Here is a 14,246-nt window from a genome sequence, read left to right as displayed (position 1 = left end):
TTTGAGGATAATATTCTTTTAATTATTTTTATTATTTTCAAAACTCGAACTCAAAAGTTTTAGTTAAACATGACGCATTTTCGTAACGAAAATATCAATCATAGTGCCACAATACATACAAAAGGATCAACTTATTATTTACTCTCACGGAACAGCGATTTTATTGCAAATGTACAAAGAATAACTGGATAAACATTAGCATATTTAGGTGGAATTATTAATTGATAGTTAATAGTGACACTGAATTTAATATAAAGTTGAATATAAAAATGGACACAGTATTTTCGAAGAAGATATAGAATCAAGAATACTGTATATTTCTTTCCTTGAAAGCATCTCCATGATTGTCTAACAGGTACTTTCCTCTTCACTATACTTCAACTCTCCATCTTTACTCTATTCCACTAGCTTTCTTTTTCATTTGTTCATTGAATTTTACTGTACTTTTTTTCCTGATCTGAACAACACTTGCTGTTATTTATGCATAAATAAATAAAGGGTGTTTGGGAATTTTTGTTTTTAGCATACTGAGACTTGATGAACAGAAAAAAAAAGTTGAATATTTCTGTTATGGTGTAGAGTTTTTCCAGGTGGGTTTCTTGATTAGTGATCATATATGATAATTGGGAGGTGTAAACTGTAAAGATGATATAGTTGTTTATGGGTTGACTGGATAATTAAGCTGTGGAGTTCATGTCTTGTTTATCTTACTCTATCGTTTCATATTATTTGGCTCATGTAACAAAGCTCTAACTAGAGGTGTATTTTACTAAACTAATCTTGTTAATGATATTTTGGAACTCTAAATTTGGCTACTAATGCACCCAAGGGTGTGGCTTAGTGATTCAATGGAGTTGGGTTGAGTATCATGAGGTCTCAATCCAACACAGAGAGACAAACACTAGGCGATTTCTTACCATCTGTTCTAGCCTTGGTGGATAGAGTTACCTAGTATTCTATTGCTGGTGGGAGGTGGCAGGTATCCCGTGGAATTAGTGTAGGTGCACGCAAGCTGGCCCAGATACCACGGTTTGGCTACTGCCCCTTATTTAGTCATTTAGTACTAAAGGTAGTATGGAAAAAAAATAAACTCTCTTGATTTTGCTAAAATACAACAACAACAATGTACCCAGTATTGATTTTGCTAAAATGGACAACTAAAATGAAACATCTAATTTCGGTACAGGAGCCAAGTAAATTGAAAAGAGGGAATATTTTTCGGTTTATGTGCATAATGTTTTTTCTGTCAGTTTGATTTCATGGTCTTGATAGAGGCTTGACGAAAGAAATGTTCCACAGTGAAAAGGTAATACTTGAATCGTCTCTAGATGTGCTGAAATTTGTAAAAGGAAACATCTTGGTCCTGTTGGCATAAATATTACTCACGGGAGTATTCGTGTCCCCATTTGTGGAAGTATGCTAGACCGAAATTTACTATAACGGCACTTTCTTTAGTAACTGGAGGGAATAAAAGACGAAGCATTGGTGCTTTTTGACATAAGATTCTCTTGAATCAAGGGCGTTTTGGGAAGTAAACATCTGATTTCTTGTAGATTTCGTTGAAAAGTTGAATGCAGAGTGAAAATAGATCATTTCGATTTCTTGCTTAGAAAGAGCGGTTGATAAGTGAAGTTTCTTCTGCTGCTCAATTCAGATTTTTGTTTAATGACTAAACTATACTCCACAACTTCTTAATCTATAGAACTTATTTCTCCTCGATTCTTGGCTTTAACCCATATGTGCTTTGCTCCCACAGTTACATACTTTTGTTGCTTATTCAGGATTAACCGATTAAGAAATGGATAATAAGGCAACAAACTGCTAGTGGAGTCCATATGAGGGTGAACTCCCGACTGTTCCTTCTCTAGGAATTAAAAGACAGCTCCAACATTCTCTCTGTTCCTGATGTCTTCTGCGGAATTAAGGCCTGGCCAAAATTCTAGAAATGCAAAACAAGATTCACAGGATCCTTCAGGCCGCAGGAACTGGGAACTTCATGATTGCGAGAAAGATAATTCATATGAACAATTGAGTATGTTAGAGTCAGAGCGCAAAGATTTTAGCTCAGAGAGTGTTGATGTTCTGAAACTATGTGCGGAAAACCAATTAATCGAGGAGTTCTATTCTCAAACATATTGTGATGATGCTGCAACACTAGACGAGCAGATCAAGGGCTATAGTTCTTCTGCATATAGTTACAAAGATGCACCATCACTCATGCTCGAAAATGTAGTAGGTGATGGTTCACATGAAATACCAGTAAAAAGGGATGCCAGAGGATTTTTGGACTTCGAATATTACAGCCGCCTTGACCCTGGAGACATCAAAGAAACATGTTCTAAACTGGACTCTGAATGGATTGAAGTAGAGAAGGCGGAACCATGGTGGCGCACTGCTGACAAGGAGTTAGCTGCCTCAGGTTTTCCCAAATCATCTGGATGTTTTGCGAATTCTGATCATTCACGGCCTCAGTATTTGGGAAGTGAGTCATATAATTGTTCGCAGTTCTCTAACCAGGTTAGTATAGCAGATATGGAATCTCTGGTTACTCTTGACAGTTATCCAGGACATCATCTTTCACAAAGCCAACAGAAGATATTGTGTGTTGGCAAAGGGTGCTTAACACGCGGTTTAGGACAGTCAATAAGGTATTTATCCAACTACAGCTAGCTATTATCTTTTCTGGTTGAAGAGCTAGCTACTAGATTTCTATGACACGATGTTCTTTTTAACATATTTTCCTTGTTCAATCTTCTATGACATGGGAAGACTTCCATAGAGGTTGAACAAAAACTGTCTTAGTTATTATGATTGAAAAATGTGAAGAAATACTACGATGTAAGAATGCACAATAATATAAAGCAGCATTATTGGATACTAAAATGACTATTTGGAGTTAGTGACTGTCTCGCTATTTAAGCAAAGAGATAAAAGTTTTAGGACGTATTAAAGTAGAAAGTGGATCAAACATATTAGTATGGAGGGAGTATAGGCAGAGTAGACTTAGTTCCTTGAATTTGTAACAAGTTGTAGCACATGAAAAAAAAGAAGTGGAAGACGGCAAGTTTATTCCATCCTATGGAGGAGATAGAAGACAAAAAAAAATTCCTCCTTTATATAAAAATCTACAATAGACCTGAATTATGGATATTTGAAGTTGAAAGATGTTTAGGTAGTAAACTTGGCCTGGAATGTGGGTTTATAAGATAAAAGTCTCAATGCACTCAACTTGTCGAAATTTCATCAGCATGAGTGCAGATGAGTTGAATCCTCAACTCTTTTTCTCTTAGGATCTTATCCCAATTCAATTAATTTTCTTTATTTCTTCATTTTCTATTTTAGTCGTCTAGTGAATCACCCACCAACTTCATGTTCGACATTTAGACGATCTGACTTGTAAAATCATTATATATTGTAGCGTATCAAGTTTTTTCTTATTGAAGACCTAAAAGAAACTTTCGACCCACTCTGATACTGGTTGTTGCTTACTGTTGACAAGTGTGGTGGATCAATCAACAATGACTCCCCGAGAGTGATATTACATCTTTCTTATAGTTACTCATTCTTTTTCTTTCAAGCACCTAACATTGTAAATGAATAAAGGATTTCTTGGGGCTTATGAAATTCTTCCATAGTTTGCTTGTTTTCTGTAATATTGTGAAACTCCACAAACAATGTCATAGCATACTATGACATCTTTCTTAGACATGCTTTTTCACAAATTTCAGCGTTTTAATTAAAATAATAACACCAACTCTACCATTTGAATGGTTGAAAATGTTTGTAGTCATGCCTGAAGCAACAATAATTGTCAGGGAACTCCAAAACGTATTGTGGTTGACCTTAGCTTCCTTCTCATCTCATTCTCTAATTACTAATAACACTAACGTGTATCGTTCTAATTCCAGTGGTGATGACAATTTAAGTATTGCCAACGTCCTCACAGCAGAAACCCAACCAGGATCAAACGATCTCAGCAAAGGTCAGCTGTTGGAAGCACTATGCCATTCTCAAACCCGGGCAAGAGAGGCTGAACAATTGGCGCAGCAAGCATACAACGAGAAAGAGCACGTGATCAAGCTCTTCTTCCGACAGGCGTCCCACCTCTTTGCTTACCGGCAGTGGCTTCAAATTTTGCAGCTTGAAGCTCTGGTTCTCCAGCTCAGGAACAAAGATGAACAAAACTCCAACAACTATTCGACTTTCTTCCCTGTTATCCCAATCAATGGCCGGAAACTCAAGAAGTTCAGATATAACAAGCCTATTAAGAGGAAGCCGGGAAAGGGAAAATGCAAGACAAACAAGTCTGCTGTAGCTTTTGCCTTGGGTTTGGGTCTTGCTGGTGCTGGTTTGCTACTTGGTTGGACCATGGGATGGCTATTTCCTGCTCGCAACGGCTTAACCTGACGTAGCCCAAGCTCTTGCTCAGCACAAATATTAAACTATCTCAGGTCAAGTATATAACATTCATCACGTCGGAGATATATTATTCTAGCTTGTAGGTAAGGCTCTGCATTCTGTAAATATACAACCACTACGCCTCAAACCTAAAGGCATTTTGTAAAATATAGTTGGGCTAAGGTCTGGTAATTTATGTTGTGTACGTTTCCATATCCAGTCAGTTGATATTTTTGGTCTAGCTGTATAGTGTACTGCATTAATATAGTCTGTTTGTATATTTGTCTTGAGCCGAGGCTCGAGGTTCTAGCGGAAACAGCCTCTCTACTTCTTCGAAGTTGGTGGTATATTTTACCCTCCCCACGCCCCACTAGGTGGGATGACACTGGCTATGTTGTTGTATATATTTTTCTTTGTAGGTATATTTCCAACATTTCAATTTAGACTCGATATGAATTAGTATTTCTTTTCGAAAACAAAGAGATATTTGAAACTAAGTGGATAAAGATTTTGTTATTTTGTCCAGATGCAATCGTGTGTTTGATGAATCAGCTATATTAAAATCAAAACACACTCAAATTTCCTAGGCCACATGTTTCAAAGTTATGCTGGAACAAATATGTCCAGTAAACTTTGATAAATATCTAGAAATTTCGTTTATCATTTTGAACTCGTGTAAAAAAGAAAAAGTAAGAAATTTACTCCCTCCGGATTAAGTAAAATAATTAATAATATGGTTAGTTTATCATAATACTTCTATTAAATAATATTTATATTTTAATTTAAAGAAAAAAATAATTAATATAAAGGGTAAAATATGAAAAAAAAAATTTGTCTTTTTTTATTAATAAAAAAATAAGTAAAATGAGAAATCAAATTAGAAAATTTGGGACGGAGGGAGTAAAAGAAAACGTTAAATCTGTGTTGCACGTGAGAGAATAAAAGGGTTTTCATATCTCAGGGATCGTTAAGAATTGCAACGTGCACTCTCAAACATTTAAATAGAAAAAAAATTGTTGAAGATTAACAATAACGTTGAAAAGGAAATGCCCGCCATAATTAAATTATAGATTCATCAATCCTTCAAAAATAAAAAGTAAAAAGAAATTATTATTATTTGTCTGCTTTGAATCTTATTGCAAATAATTTTTTTTTTTGATATAATGATTTATTAAAAATAATTTTTCTGTTTCATAAAAATAAATTAAAATCTGAGTACATATATTATACTACTATCAGTTTCCCCCTATAATTAATAAAATTATACTAAATATATTATCGATAATTACAGTTTTAATTCAACTCAAAATGAAAGACTATTTCTTCTAATTTCCTACTATGCTTCATCAATGCGATTTGTTTGACTTTTGACTTTTTCCGACGCGGAGCTACTCAAAGCCGACCATCCTCACTGACTGTTCAATCCACCGTTCCTTATCTGCCACGTATACATCTGGCCCCACTTAATCACCAAACAAATTAAACTCTCCCCTCGTCTCATTTTATGTGCCACTTTTAACTTGATAGAATATTTAGCAAATTTTCAAAAATTGGCATCTAAAATTTTAAATAAAAATTATTTTTAACTTTAATAATATCATAGGTTTGTTTTTTGGGATATACTACCTCGTTTCATTTTATGTGTCATTTTTTTCTTTTTAATTTATTCTAAAAATAATGACATATTTCTTTATTTGATAAATATTTAAAAATATAATTATACCTTTATCTTTATTGAGCCTACTTAATTAAAAAAAAAATAGTAACACATTTTTTTATAAAAATAATTTGATAAATATTATTAAATTTTTTTTTATTTTTAAATTTCATATCTGATTAAATAACGACACATAAAATAAAACGAAAAAAATAATAAAATTGAAAAGTTATACTCCCTCCGTCTCATTTTAACATAAAATGAACGGAAGGAGTAATAAAAACAAAACAAAACAAAAATGAGTAGTCTGAATTGAGTTTTTATTTAAAGGGAGTCCAACATTACATAAAACAAAAATAAAATTCCCTCTTTGTTCTCATTTTAATTCTTCACATTCTTGATTTTGTTTCCTAATAATTCCCACATTATACAGATACTACCTGTACCTTCCTTCTCTAATTTTCTGCTTTCTTCCTTCTTTTTTTTTTTGCCCCTGAAATAAAATAATCTGTAAAGACTTGATTTTTATTTTTTGGAGAGAAAAAACCAAACATGCCTTATTGTGAGGTAGGCAAATATCAAAATGATGTAGATGCAAATTGCAACAATGGAACCAAGATTTTTTATAGAACTTATGGTCAAGGCCCTATCAAAGTTCTCTTGATTATTGGTAATTTTTCGTTTTTCCTTAGCATTTCTCGATGTTTATGGGTTGGATTCTGCGTTTTCGGGCCAGTCTTGAACTCCGAGCATAGCGGAAGCTTCAGTGTATCGCGCTGATTATTTTTAAAAAAAAAAATTTTGGATGTTTTTCCTCTTTGGGTTTTACGTTGTACAATTTTATTTTATTTATTTTGGATTTAATTTGGTTTATTTGTTAATGTTTTGAAGGATTGGCTGGGACGCATAATTCATGGGACCCACAGATCAAGGCGCTTGCCGGAACGATTACGCCGAATGATGCTGAATCGCCGGCCAGTGATCGGAGCTCCGGTGAAGGTGGTGGGGGTGTGGAGGTATGTGCTTTTGATAATCGTGGAATGGGTTTAAGCTCTGTGCCAACTAAAAAATCAGAATATACGTAAGTCCCATTTACCTGAATTTTTTTATTATTATTTTGTATTTTCATATCTTATGGTAATTCTTGAAATGCTTATGTGATGAAAATTCTGATAGCTGAAGGAAAAAAGAAAACTTTTCTGATTATTATAGAATATTTACAGCTAATAGGAGCAACTCAAGATAAAATTTAGTTCTTGTGAGGCTCCAATTAGGCATTTTCATTCGAACTCCTTCATCAAAAATTATACTATATGTAAGGTCAAAAGTATTTTTATGTGTATAGGGTAGATGTAATCTATGAATTCTTTTGCTTTTCTTTTTTATGTGTGTCTGCTTCTTTATATTTTGAACCCCCTTAGTCAAAATCGGGACTTTGCCGCAACTTTCAGCTACTTTTCTGGTTCTTGGGTAGCAACTAATGTTAAGTAGTTAGCATGTTAAATTGATGTTGGGTGTTTGTTGGTGCAGCACTAGCATTATGGCAAAAGATGCAATTGCTGTAATGGATCACTTGGGGTGGGAAAAAGCGCACATCTTTGGCCATTCAATGGGTGAGTTTCTGACTCTATTATGACCTTGTCCATCTCTGTTCTTGACTTGGTGCATCTTTAATAAAATCTGGAGGATATAGTATTCAATAGAATGCATGGGTCCCAACACGCTAATTTTACTTAATGAGAATAAGTGAATATTCCCAGTTAAATGTTAAGAGTAGTTAAAGGCATTTCATGTTTTAGAAACTGATCTTTGCAGTTCAGCTTAACTCGATGGCTACTTGACAACTTGAGTAAAATGTGGAACAAGATATTTGAGAAGCAAGTTCATCCTTTTCCCCGGAAAGACTTACTTAATCTTGGCGCTAACATGTATGCTTACTTTTACTCTTTTTCCAATCATTCAGGAGCTATGATAGCTTGCAAATTGGCTGCAATGGTGCCTGAGAGAGTTTTATCTTTGGCTTTACTGAATGTCACTGGAGGAGGCTATGAATGCATACCTAGGGTAAGATCCTCTCGTCAACTATTGGTCATTGGACATATTGTTCAAAGATTTACTGAATGGTTGAGATGGTCATTGGACATATTGTTCAAAGATTTACTGAATGGTTGAGATGTATCTGAAAGTTGAACGACCTTTTTGGTTTTGCTTTGCATTGCATACCCCTTATGTTAATTGAGATTACTAAAAATCAGCTTACTGAAAATAAAAGAACAGAAGATATTCTGCTAATTGAGATTACTTGTGGCCATTCAGCCATTCTAGCATTTTCAAGTTTTACTACATGGCATCAATGGTCATGTTATGAAAGCAGCAAGGTGGAAATTGGAATTTGCATACTGCAAGCTCACTGGGATCTGGTATGATGGTAAGGGTGTAACATGCTATGCGTAGATTAGGCGCATGTTACGGGGTTGAACCCTGTAGTTGAAAAAGGTGTCATATTTAGTGGAGAAGGGTAGAGGAGCAGGCCCATCATCCATTGAGCTTCGAACCGTGCGCTATTCCTGATCTGAGAGATGAGATAGAGTGTCTCTGACTGGTTTTGTTTCTTCTTTAGTTTATCCATTTCCTCTCTTCATTTTCCAATCGCTCTTATTTCAATTACAGCAAGATAGTGATGATAAAACAGAGTGCTAACCTTTAATATGTGGTCTTGAGCAAAACACTGGAAGAATATTGTTTCTCCGTGGGGGATTACATGTCGATGCACTTTTGCTTGTGTATAGTCTAGAAGTTACTTTTTGGTTAGACTTCTGGTGTAGTGGTGCTTTGAGCTTGTATAACCTTGCCTGAACTTGGAATTCTTTGCAATTTAATAGTTGTTTGATTCTTTTTTGACGGGATAGTACTAGTTTATTTCTGAAATAAAAATGTGATCAAATTGATTAGAGCAACACTTTGTTGCTCACTGTTACCTACGGGCTATGAGTATCTAAAAATGAAAATGGAAATTCCATCTCGTTGTCTCTATTCTCTCCTGAAGTCTTGTTTACACTAGGCAGATCATCATTTAGGCTTGAACAACAGATGCAGCATTCATCCTTTCACCTCAATTGTACAGTTTACCTTTTCAAATAACATTTGCTGGTGAGATTTACAAACTAGCTGTAAGTGCATGATGTTATGGGTGATTGTCCCATGAGTTACTGCCTGGATGATATATAATCCCCGGGCCTCACGGCAGCATATAGTTGTTTGGTGCTTATAAAATGATATCAGTAACATAGTTATCCAAATAAGAATAAGGTGCTGGTACATACTAATTAAGAATGTACCCATCAGCATATATAGGCAATGAGGCACGTTGCCATTTTCTCTTATTCTAATAGGAAATACAAAGATTTCGCCTTCTGTAAAACCTCATCTTGTCCATCGCTCTCTCTCTCTCTCTCTGTGTGTGTGTGTGTGAGAGAGAGAGAGAGAGATGTTCCAGTTTGTGTATGAGAACGGCGAGGATACTGTTTTTGTTCTTCTTTAGTAGCAATTCCATGTATATTTGTAGATTAGGTAGTCTACTCTCCTTTGCTCTGGAAAGGCCTGGAGAGACCCCTCTTAATCCAGTGAAATGCTATTGGCCAGTCTGCTGCTTCGATAGGCAGTACGATCATTTGATTGAGTAGTTCCTAATTCCACAATGTTTTTCTACTTGGCAGCCTAGAAGACGCAAACGGTTGATCTGAGAAATAAATAAAAAGTCGTGTTTGCATAGTTAAAATGTATGTGGAAAGACATTTTTGTTTAACAGCGACCTGAGCACTGAATGTTGTCAGAAATCCGTTTACTGATAAAATTGAAGGAAATTAGGTATTTCGGAATAATACCGTTCAAGGGATGGGAGGTAACATTATGCGTGATTAAGCAATATTATGCTGTCTTTGAAACATAGAAGCAACTTCCGAAGAGTTATAGATGGCTTGGATGAGTCTGTTGAGATGGATAATGTGGTATAAGAAGAGAGAGTGGTACTTATCCAAATTCCAAAGGAGGTGAGAGGGTGAAAAACAGTGTGTTGAACAGCTCTTATGGGAAAAATAAATCGAGAAAAAAAGTACCTTAGTTCGGTGGGTTTCTATAAAAGGTTGAGTAATGCACCCATTCAAGTATCTGAAAATTGTGAGTCTGTAAAATTGGAAGATTGATGAAGGGACAATAATTACAGTAGAAAATGAGTAATGTGATCACTATATCTTAGTCTATTGGTGATGTAGCCTAAACATTTATTCAATTCAACTGCACCCCAATTGATGATAAAACAAGAGTAACAACAACAATAAAAACATACCTGCGCATAGCGCGAGCTTTAGTGCGCCGGCCTGCCCCTACCGCAGAGGTAGAGAGGCTGTTTCTGGATAGACCCTCGGCTCAAAGGAACCCAATTGATGATATAGGATCAAACAAAAGGTCATGTTAAATTGGCCGTGAATGTCGTGAGTCATTTGAATTTCTTTTAATTGATATGATTTCTATAAAGTGATCCCAGCTAGTTTGGAACTTAGACATAACTGATTGATGGTTCCGTACAAATGCTTTTCCGTTATCAATAAAATTCTATTACTTTACTTGATCGAGAAAAGATATTTACTGACAACATCATGTGAGATAGAACAAATTTTTTTGAACAGATACATACTCGCCAACGAATAAGATCCTGTAATATTTATGAGTGCAAATTGTATCAAAAGATGCTAACCAAATTAATGTTATACCTTAAACACTATGTTTCCCGTCTGTTTCTCGTCATATACTTGTATTGAATGAAGAGCTTTTTGTTGATTCTCATGCTCTGGTCTTTTTTGCCTGCAGATCGATCGTCAAACTCTATCAATTGCTGTCCGGTTTTTGAAGGCAAAAACTCCAGAACAGAGGGCTGCTGTTGATTTAGACACCCACTATTCAAAGGTTGATTAGTTATTTATTTAATAATGCTGAAAATTAAGTGCTCCACTTTCCTAGTTCCCTCCTGCAAAGTGCCATGTATTGGTGTACAAATAAAATGTAAACTAGATGGTTTTATGTGCATTATTTTATTGCTGATTAGTTGATTTATCTTCAATAGATATAAATTCTAATCTATCTCAAAAAAAAAATATATATATATATAAATACTAATCAGTGATGCTATTTATCACGACTAGGGAATGATATCTGACTACCTATTTGTGTTTTGCTCTTTGCAGGAATACCTCGAGGAAGATGTGGGAACTACGACCCGAAGAGCAGTATTATATCAAGTGAGTGACAGATGTTTCTTCGGCTATCTTTTATCTTTTTCAACCATTGTAAAGTAATCCACAAGAAACAAGACTTACGGTGCTTACTTGGTTTTTCCCCCCTCTTATTTTTGGGGTGTGCCAGGAATATGTGAAAGGCATATCAGCATCCGGTATGCAGTCAAATTGTGGATTTGATGGACAGATAAATGCTTGTTGGTCTCATAAGTTATCACGGGCTGATCTTGAATCTATCTGCTCTGCTGGATTCCTAATTTCTGTTATTCATGGCAGGTAAAGGCATTATCAGCTAGATTCAATCTCAAATTGCCAGATACATTATTTAGATATAAATCAGCATTCTCTTCTGTGTAGGCATGATGTTATTGCTCAGTTAGGCCATGCAAAGAGGCTTGCGAAGAAGTTATATCCTTACGCTAGAATGGTAGAGCTTCCTGGAGGACATCTTGTTAGTCATGAAAGGACAGAAGAGGTATGTTCTTATATCTTTATTACGCAAATACAGAATCGTCCCGTAATACAAAATTTTCATATGCATCAGTGCTCTGCATACCATGTATATTTACTAAGATGGAGGTCAAGAAAAGCATCCAAGGAACCTGCATACCATGTATATTTACTTTGTCTTTGGAGCTAGGTCTTGTAGCATCATGGAGAACATCAATGAATATTGCAACAGCATACAACTTGTAGGTTCTTGAATAAGACAATAAATAGGACAATCAAACATTCGCGTGGATATCATGACCAAATGAAAGTGTTATGGACTTTTGTATATGAGTCAATCATCTGTTTGACCTTGTTTGTTGACCTGGTTTTGTTATAAAGTATAATATAAAATTTTACTTATGTCCAATCTACTGGCATTTGTGTGGCTGTAGTCATGAGTGCTGATTGTTAATGTAGAAGTATATGACGATTATTAAAATTTCTAGGTCAATGACGCACTTCTTGAGTTGATCAAGGCATCCACGAGTAAGATTAGCCTGTATGACTGGACAAATTTGCCCAAGAAAACCTCTGGTAAGTATATGGTTTTTCTATTTCCTATTCTTCTAAGCGCAGCATGAAATTAGGACTACTTGGAGGAACAAGATGCGTCTCTGTAGTATGTTTCTTAAGTCTATTGGTCAAGTTGCATTTCTCTAATAGTTAATTGTCTCTGTTCAGGATGGAATATGACTCCACTTTCAAGAAAAAGTTCTCCAGAAGGAAGCAGATCGTCTGTCGTGGTCGACATTGTAGGGAGTCTACAGATGTTCTTGATGTTCTTTTTTGGTTTGTTTATGTTGGCATATGAGTTCATGCGAAGAGGTGTAAGTCGTCTAAACCCAGTCAGAGTAAACGCGGCCCTCACATGAACCTATGATGGCAAATTCCAGTCCACGCATTTCATATACATGAATCACAATACACAAGGGAAAGGAGGAAAGGATGGAAATGCGAAGCTGCACTGTGCTTACAAAATGACCAGAACAAGCCATTACAGCCCTTGCCGCCTTTTATTTTAGAGTTGGTTAAGGGGGGGCCATGGGACATTTTCTGAATTACGTTGTATCGATGATTACAGATCATTTTTCTTTTCCTAATGACGATTATCCTCATTTTTAATGAATCAAACAAGAGCCCTGCAGTCTTCTGACTTTCATTGAACTAATCAAGAAATTACAACTACCAAGTAGAATCTTCAAAAAAAACAAGGAAATAAGCTAACCTGAAATAAGTCCGCTCTTCCCTTTGTTCACTCTTTATCATTAATCCAGCTGTTAAGTAGAATAAGGATGATTATTAAGCTTGTAATAGCAGAAGAATGGACCATACATCAAGAAATCACATTATACTCTAGTTCAACAACTTCCAATACCGTTTGCCAGAACACACACACACACACAGATTTGTAGTGCATATCTCCAGACATGTAAACAACATCTTATGGTCAACGACAATGTAATTAAAGAGTTTAGTAACAGATAAAGATGTAACAGATAAAGATGACTTAATGATGCATAGATGTTGAAGTTTAACATCCTTGCAAGCTTTGAAATCTTTCGGCAAAACTCATCGCCAGACACGTCATCTTTCACTTAGGCACCTCAAGTGGACATTGGTTCATTTTGGCACCTCAAGTGGCCTTAAAGTGTGTCATTTTGACACCTTTTGCTGAGTTGGCAAGGTGCGTGTGGAACACCTCCGCAAAGGAGCGTGGAAGCCTGTTGTTGGCTAATGTGCTGCCCAATTTGGCCCACCAACAATCTATTAACTCATTTTCATTAATTTATGTCTTTTTCCTTATTTTTATCTATTATTTTTGTCAACCTTAAGCTTATTTAATGGTGAAAATTATTAGGAGAGATTTAAAAATTAGATACATATTTAGGAGTTCGTCTTGCCAAAAATAATATATTAACTCAACGTGCATTAGTTTATACTTCTTTCACATTTTTATCCCTTATTTTTGTCAATCTTAATTTATTTAACAATAAGAATTATTGAGAGAAATTTATATACGCGTTTAAAGGTTCGTGAAGATTAAATAATAAGCACCTTTTTTTTTTAATCATTAAGGACAAAATTGATGAAGAAAAATAAAAAATAAGCCACATCAACGAAGAAAAACTAAAAATCAAACAAAATCGATGAAGAAAAATAGAAAAATAAAGCTAAATCAGTGAAGAAAAATTGAAATAAAAAAAAATCGACGCACAAAAATCAAGAAAAATCAATGAAGAAAATTTGAAAATTGAAGCAAAATTGACAAAAGAAATTAAAAAATAAAGCTAAATTCATGAAGAAAATCTAAAAATCAAGTAAAATCAGTGAAGAAAGATTAAAAATCAAAGCAAAATCGATAAAAAAAATTAAAAATGATTGGGGTGCGGGGGTGGGAAGGGGGTGCG

General features: G+C 35.2%; 2 protein-coding genes and 1 long non-coding RNA gene across 7 annotated transcripts; 2 read left to right on the top strand and 1 right to left on the bottom strand.

Moving 5' to 3' along the window:
- The first annotated feature begins 153 nt into the window (after window positions 1–153).
- On the top strand, window positions 154–4,841 carry LOC107863096. The gene is made up of 3 exons (XM_016708866.2): window positions 154–355; window positions 1,782–2,648; window positions 3,909–4,841. The coding sequence occupies exons 2-3, from the start codon at window positions 1,906–1,908 to the stop codon at window positions 4,405–4,407; spliced, it is 1,242 nt and encodes a 413-aa protein (XP_016564352.1). The 5' UTR covers window positions 154–355; window positions 1,782–1,905; the 3' UTR covers window positions 4,408–4,841.
- A 1,466-nt stretch (window positions 4,842–6,307) lies between these two features.
- On the top strand, window positions 6,308–13,006 carry LOC107863097 (putative aminoacrylate hydrolase RutD). Its single transcript, XM_016708867.2, has 10 exons — window positions 6,308–6,725; window positions 6,947–7,136; window positions 7,586–7,668; window positions 8,019–8,119; window positions 10,922–11,017; window positions 11,296–11,349; window positions 11,474–11,622; window positions 11,704–11,821; window positions 12,285–12,372; window positions 12,520–13,006. Exons 1-10 carry the CDS (start codon window positions 6,608–6,610, stop codon window positions 12,708–12,710), a joined length of 1,188 nt encoding a protein of 395 aa, XP_016564353.1. The 5' UTR covers window positions 6,308–6,607; the 3' UTR covers window positions 12,711–13,006.
- On the bottom strand, window positions 8,753–13,973 carry LOC124897091. 5 transcript variants are annotated; one of them, XR_007053689.1, is made up of 5 exons: window positions 13,064–13,970; window positions 11,437–11,606; window positions 10,401–10,915; window positions 10,171–10,237; window positions 8,753–10,042 (listed from the first exon to the last, which is right to left on the bottom strand). It is a non-coding gene; the product is annotated as an uncharacterized LOC124897091 (long non-coding RNA). The 5 variants fall into 5 exon arrangements; XR_007053688.1 differs by having other exon boundaries at window positions 10,171–10,915; window positions 13,064–13,973; XR_007053686.1 differs by having other exon boundaries at window positions 8,753–10,237; window positions 13,064–13,968.
- Between the last annotated feature and the right edge of the window lie 273 nt (window positions 13,974–14,246).

The sequence above is a fragment of the Capsicum annuum genome, chromosome 3 (genome assembly GCF_002878395.1).
Source record: "Capsicum annuum cultivar UCD-10X-F1 chromosome 3, UCD10Xv1.1, whole genome shotgun sequence".
Classification (NCBI taxonomy): Eukaryota; Viridiplantae; Streptophyta; class Magnoliopsida; order Solanales; family Solanaceae; genus Capsicum; species Capsicum annuum.
This window is presented reverse-complemented; position numbering and strand designations above follow the sequence as displayed.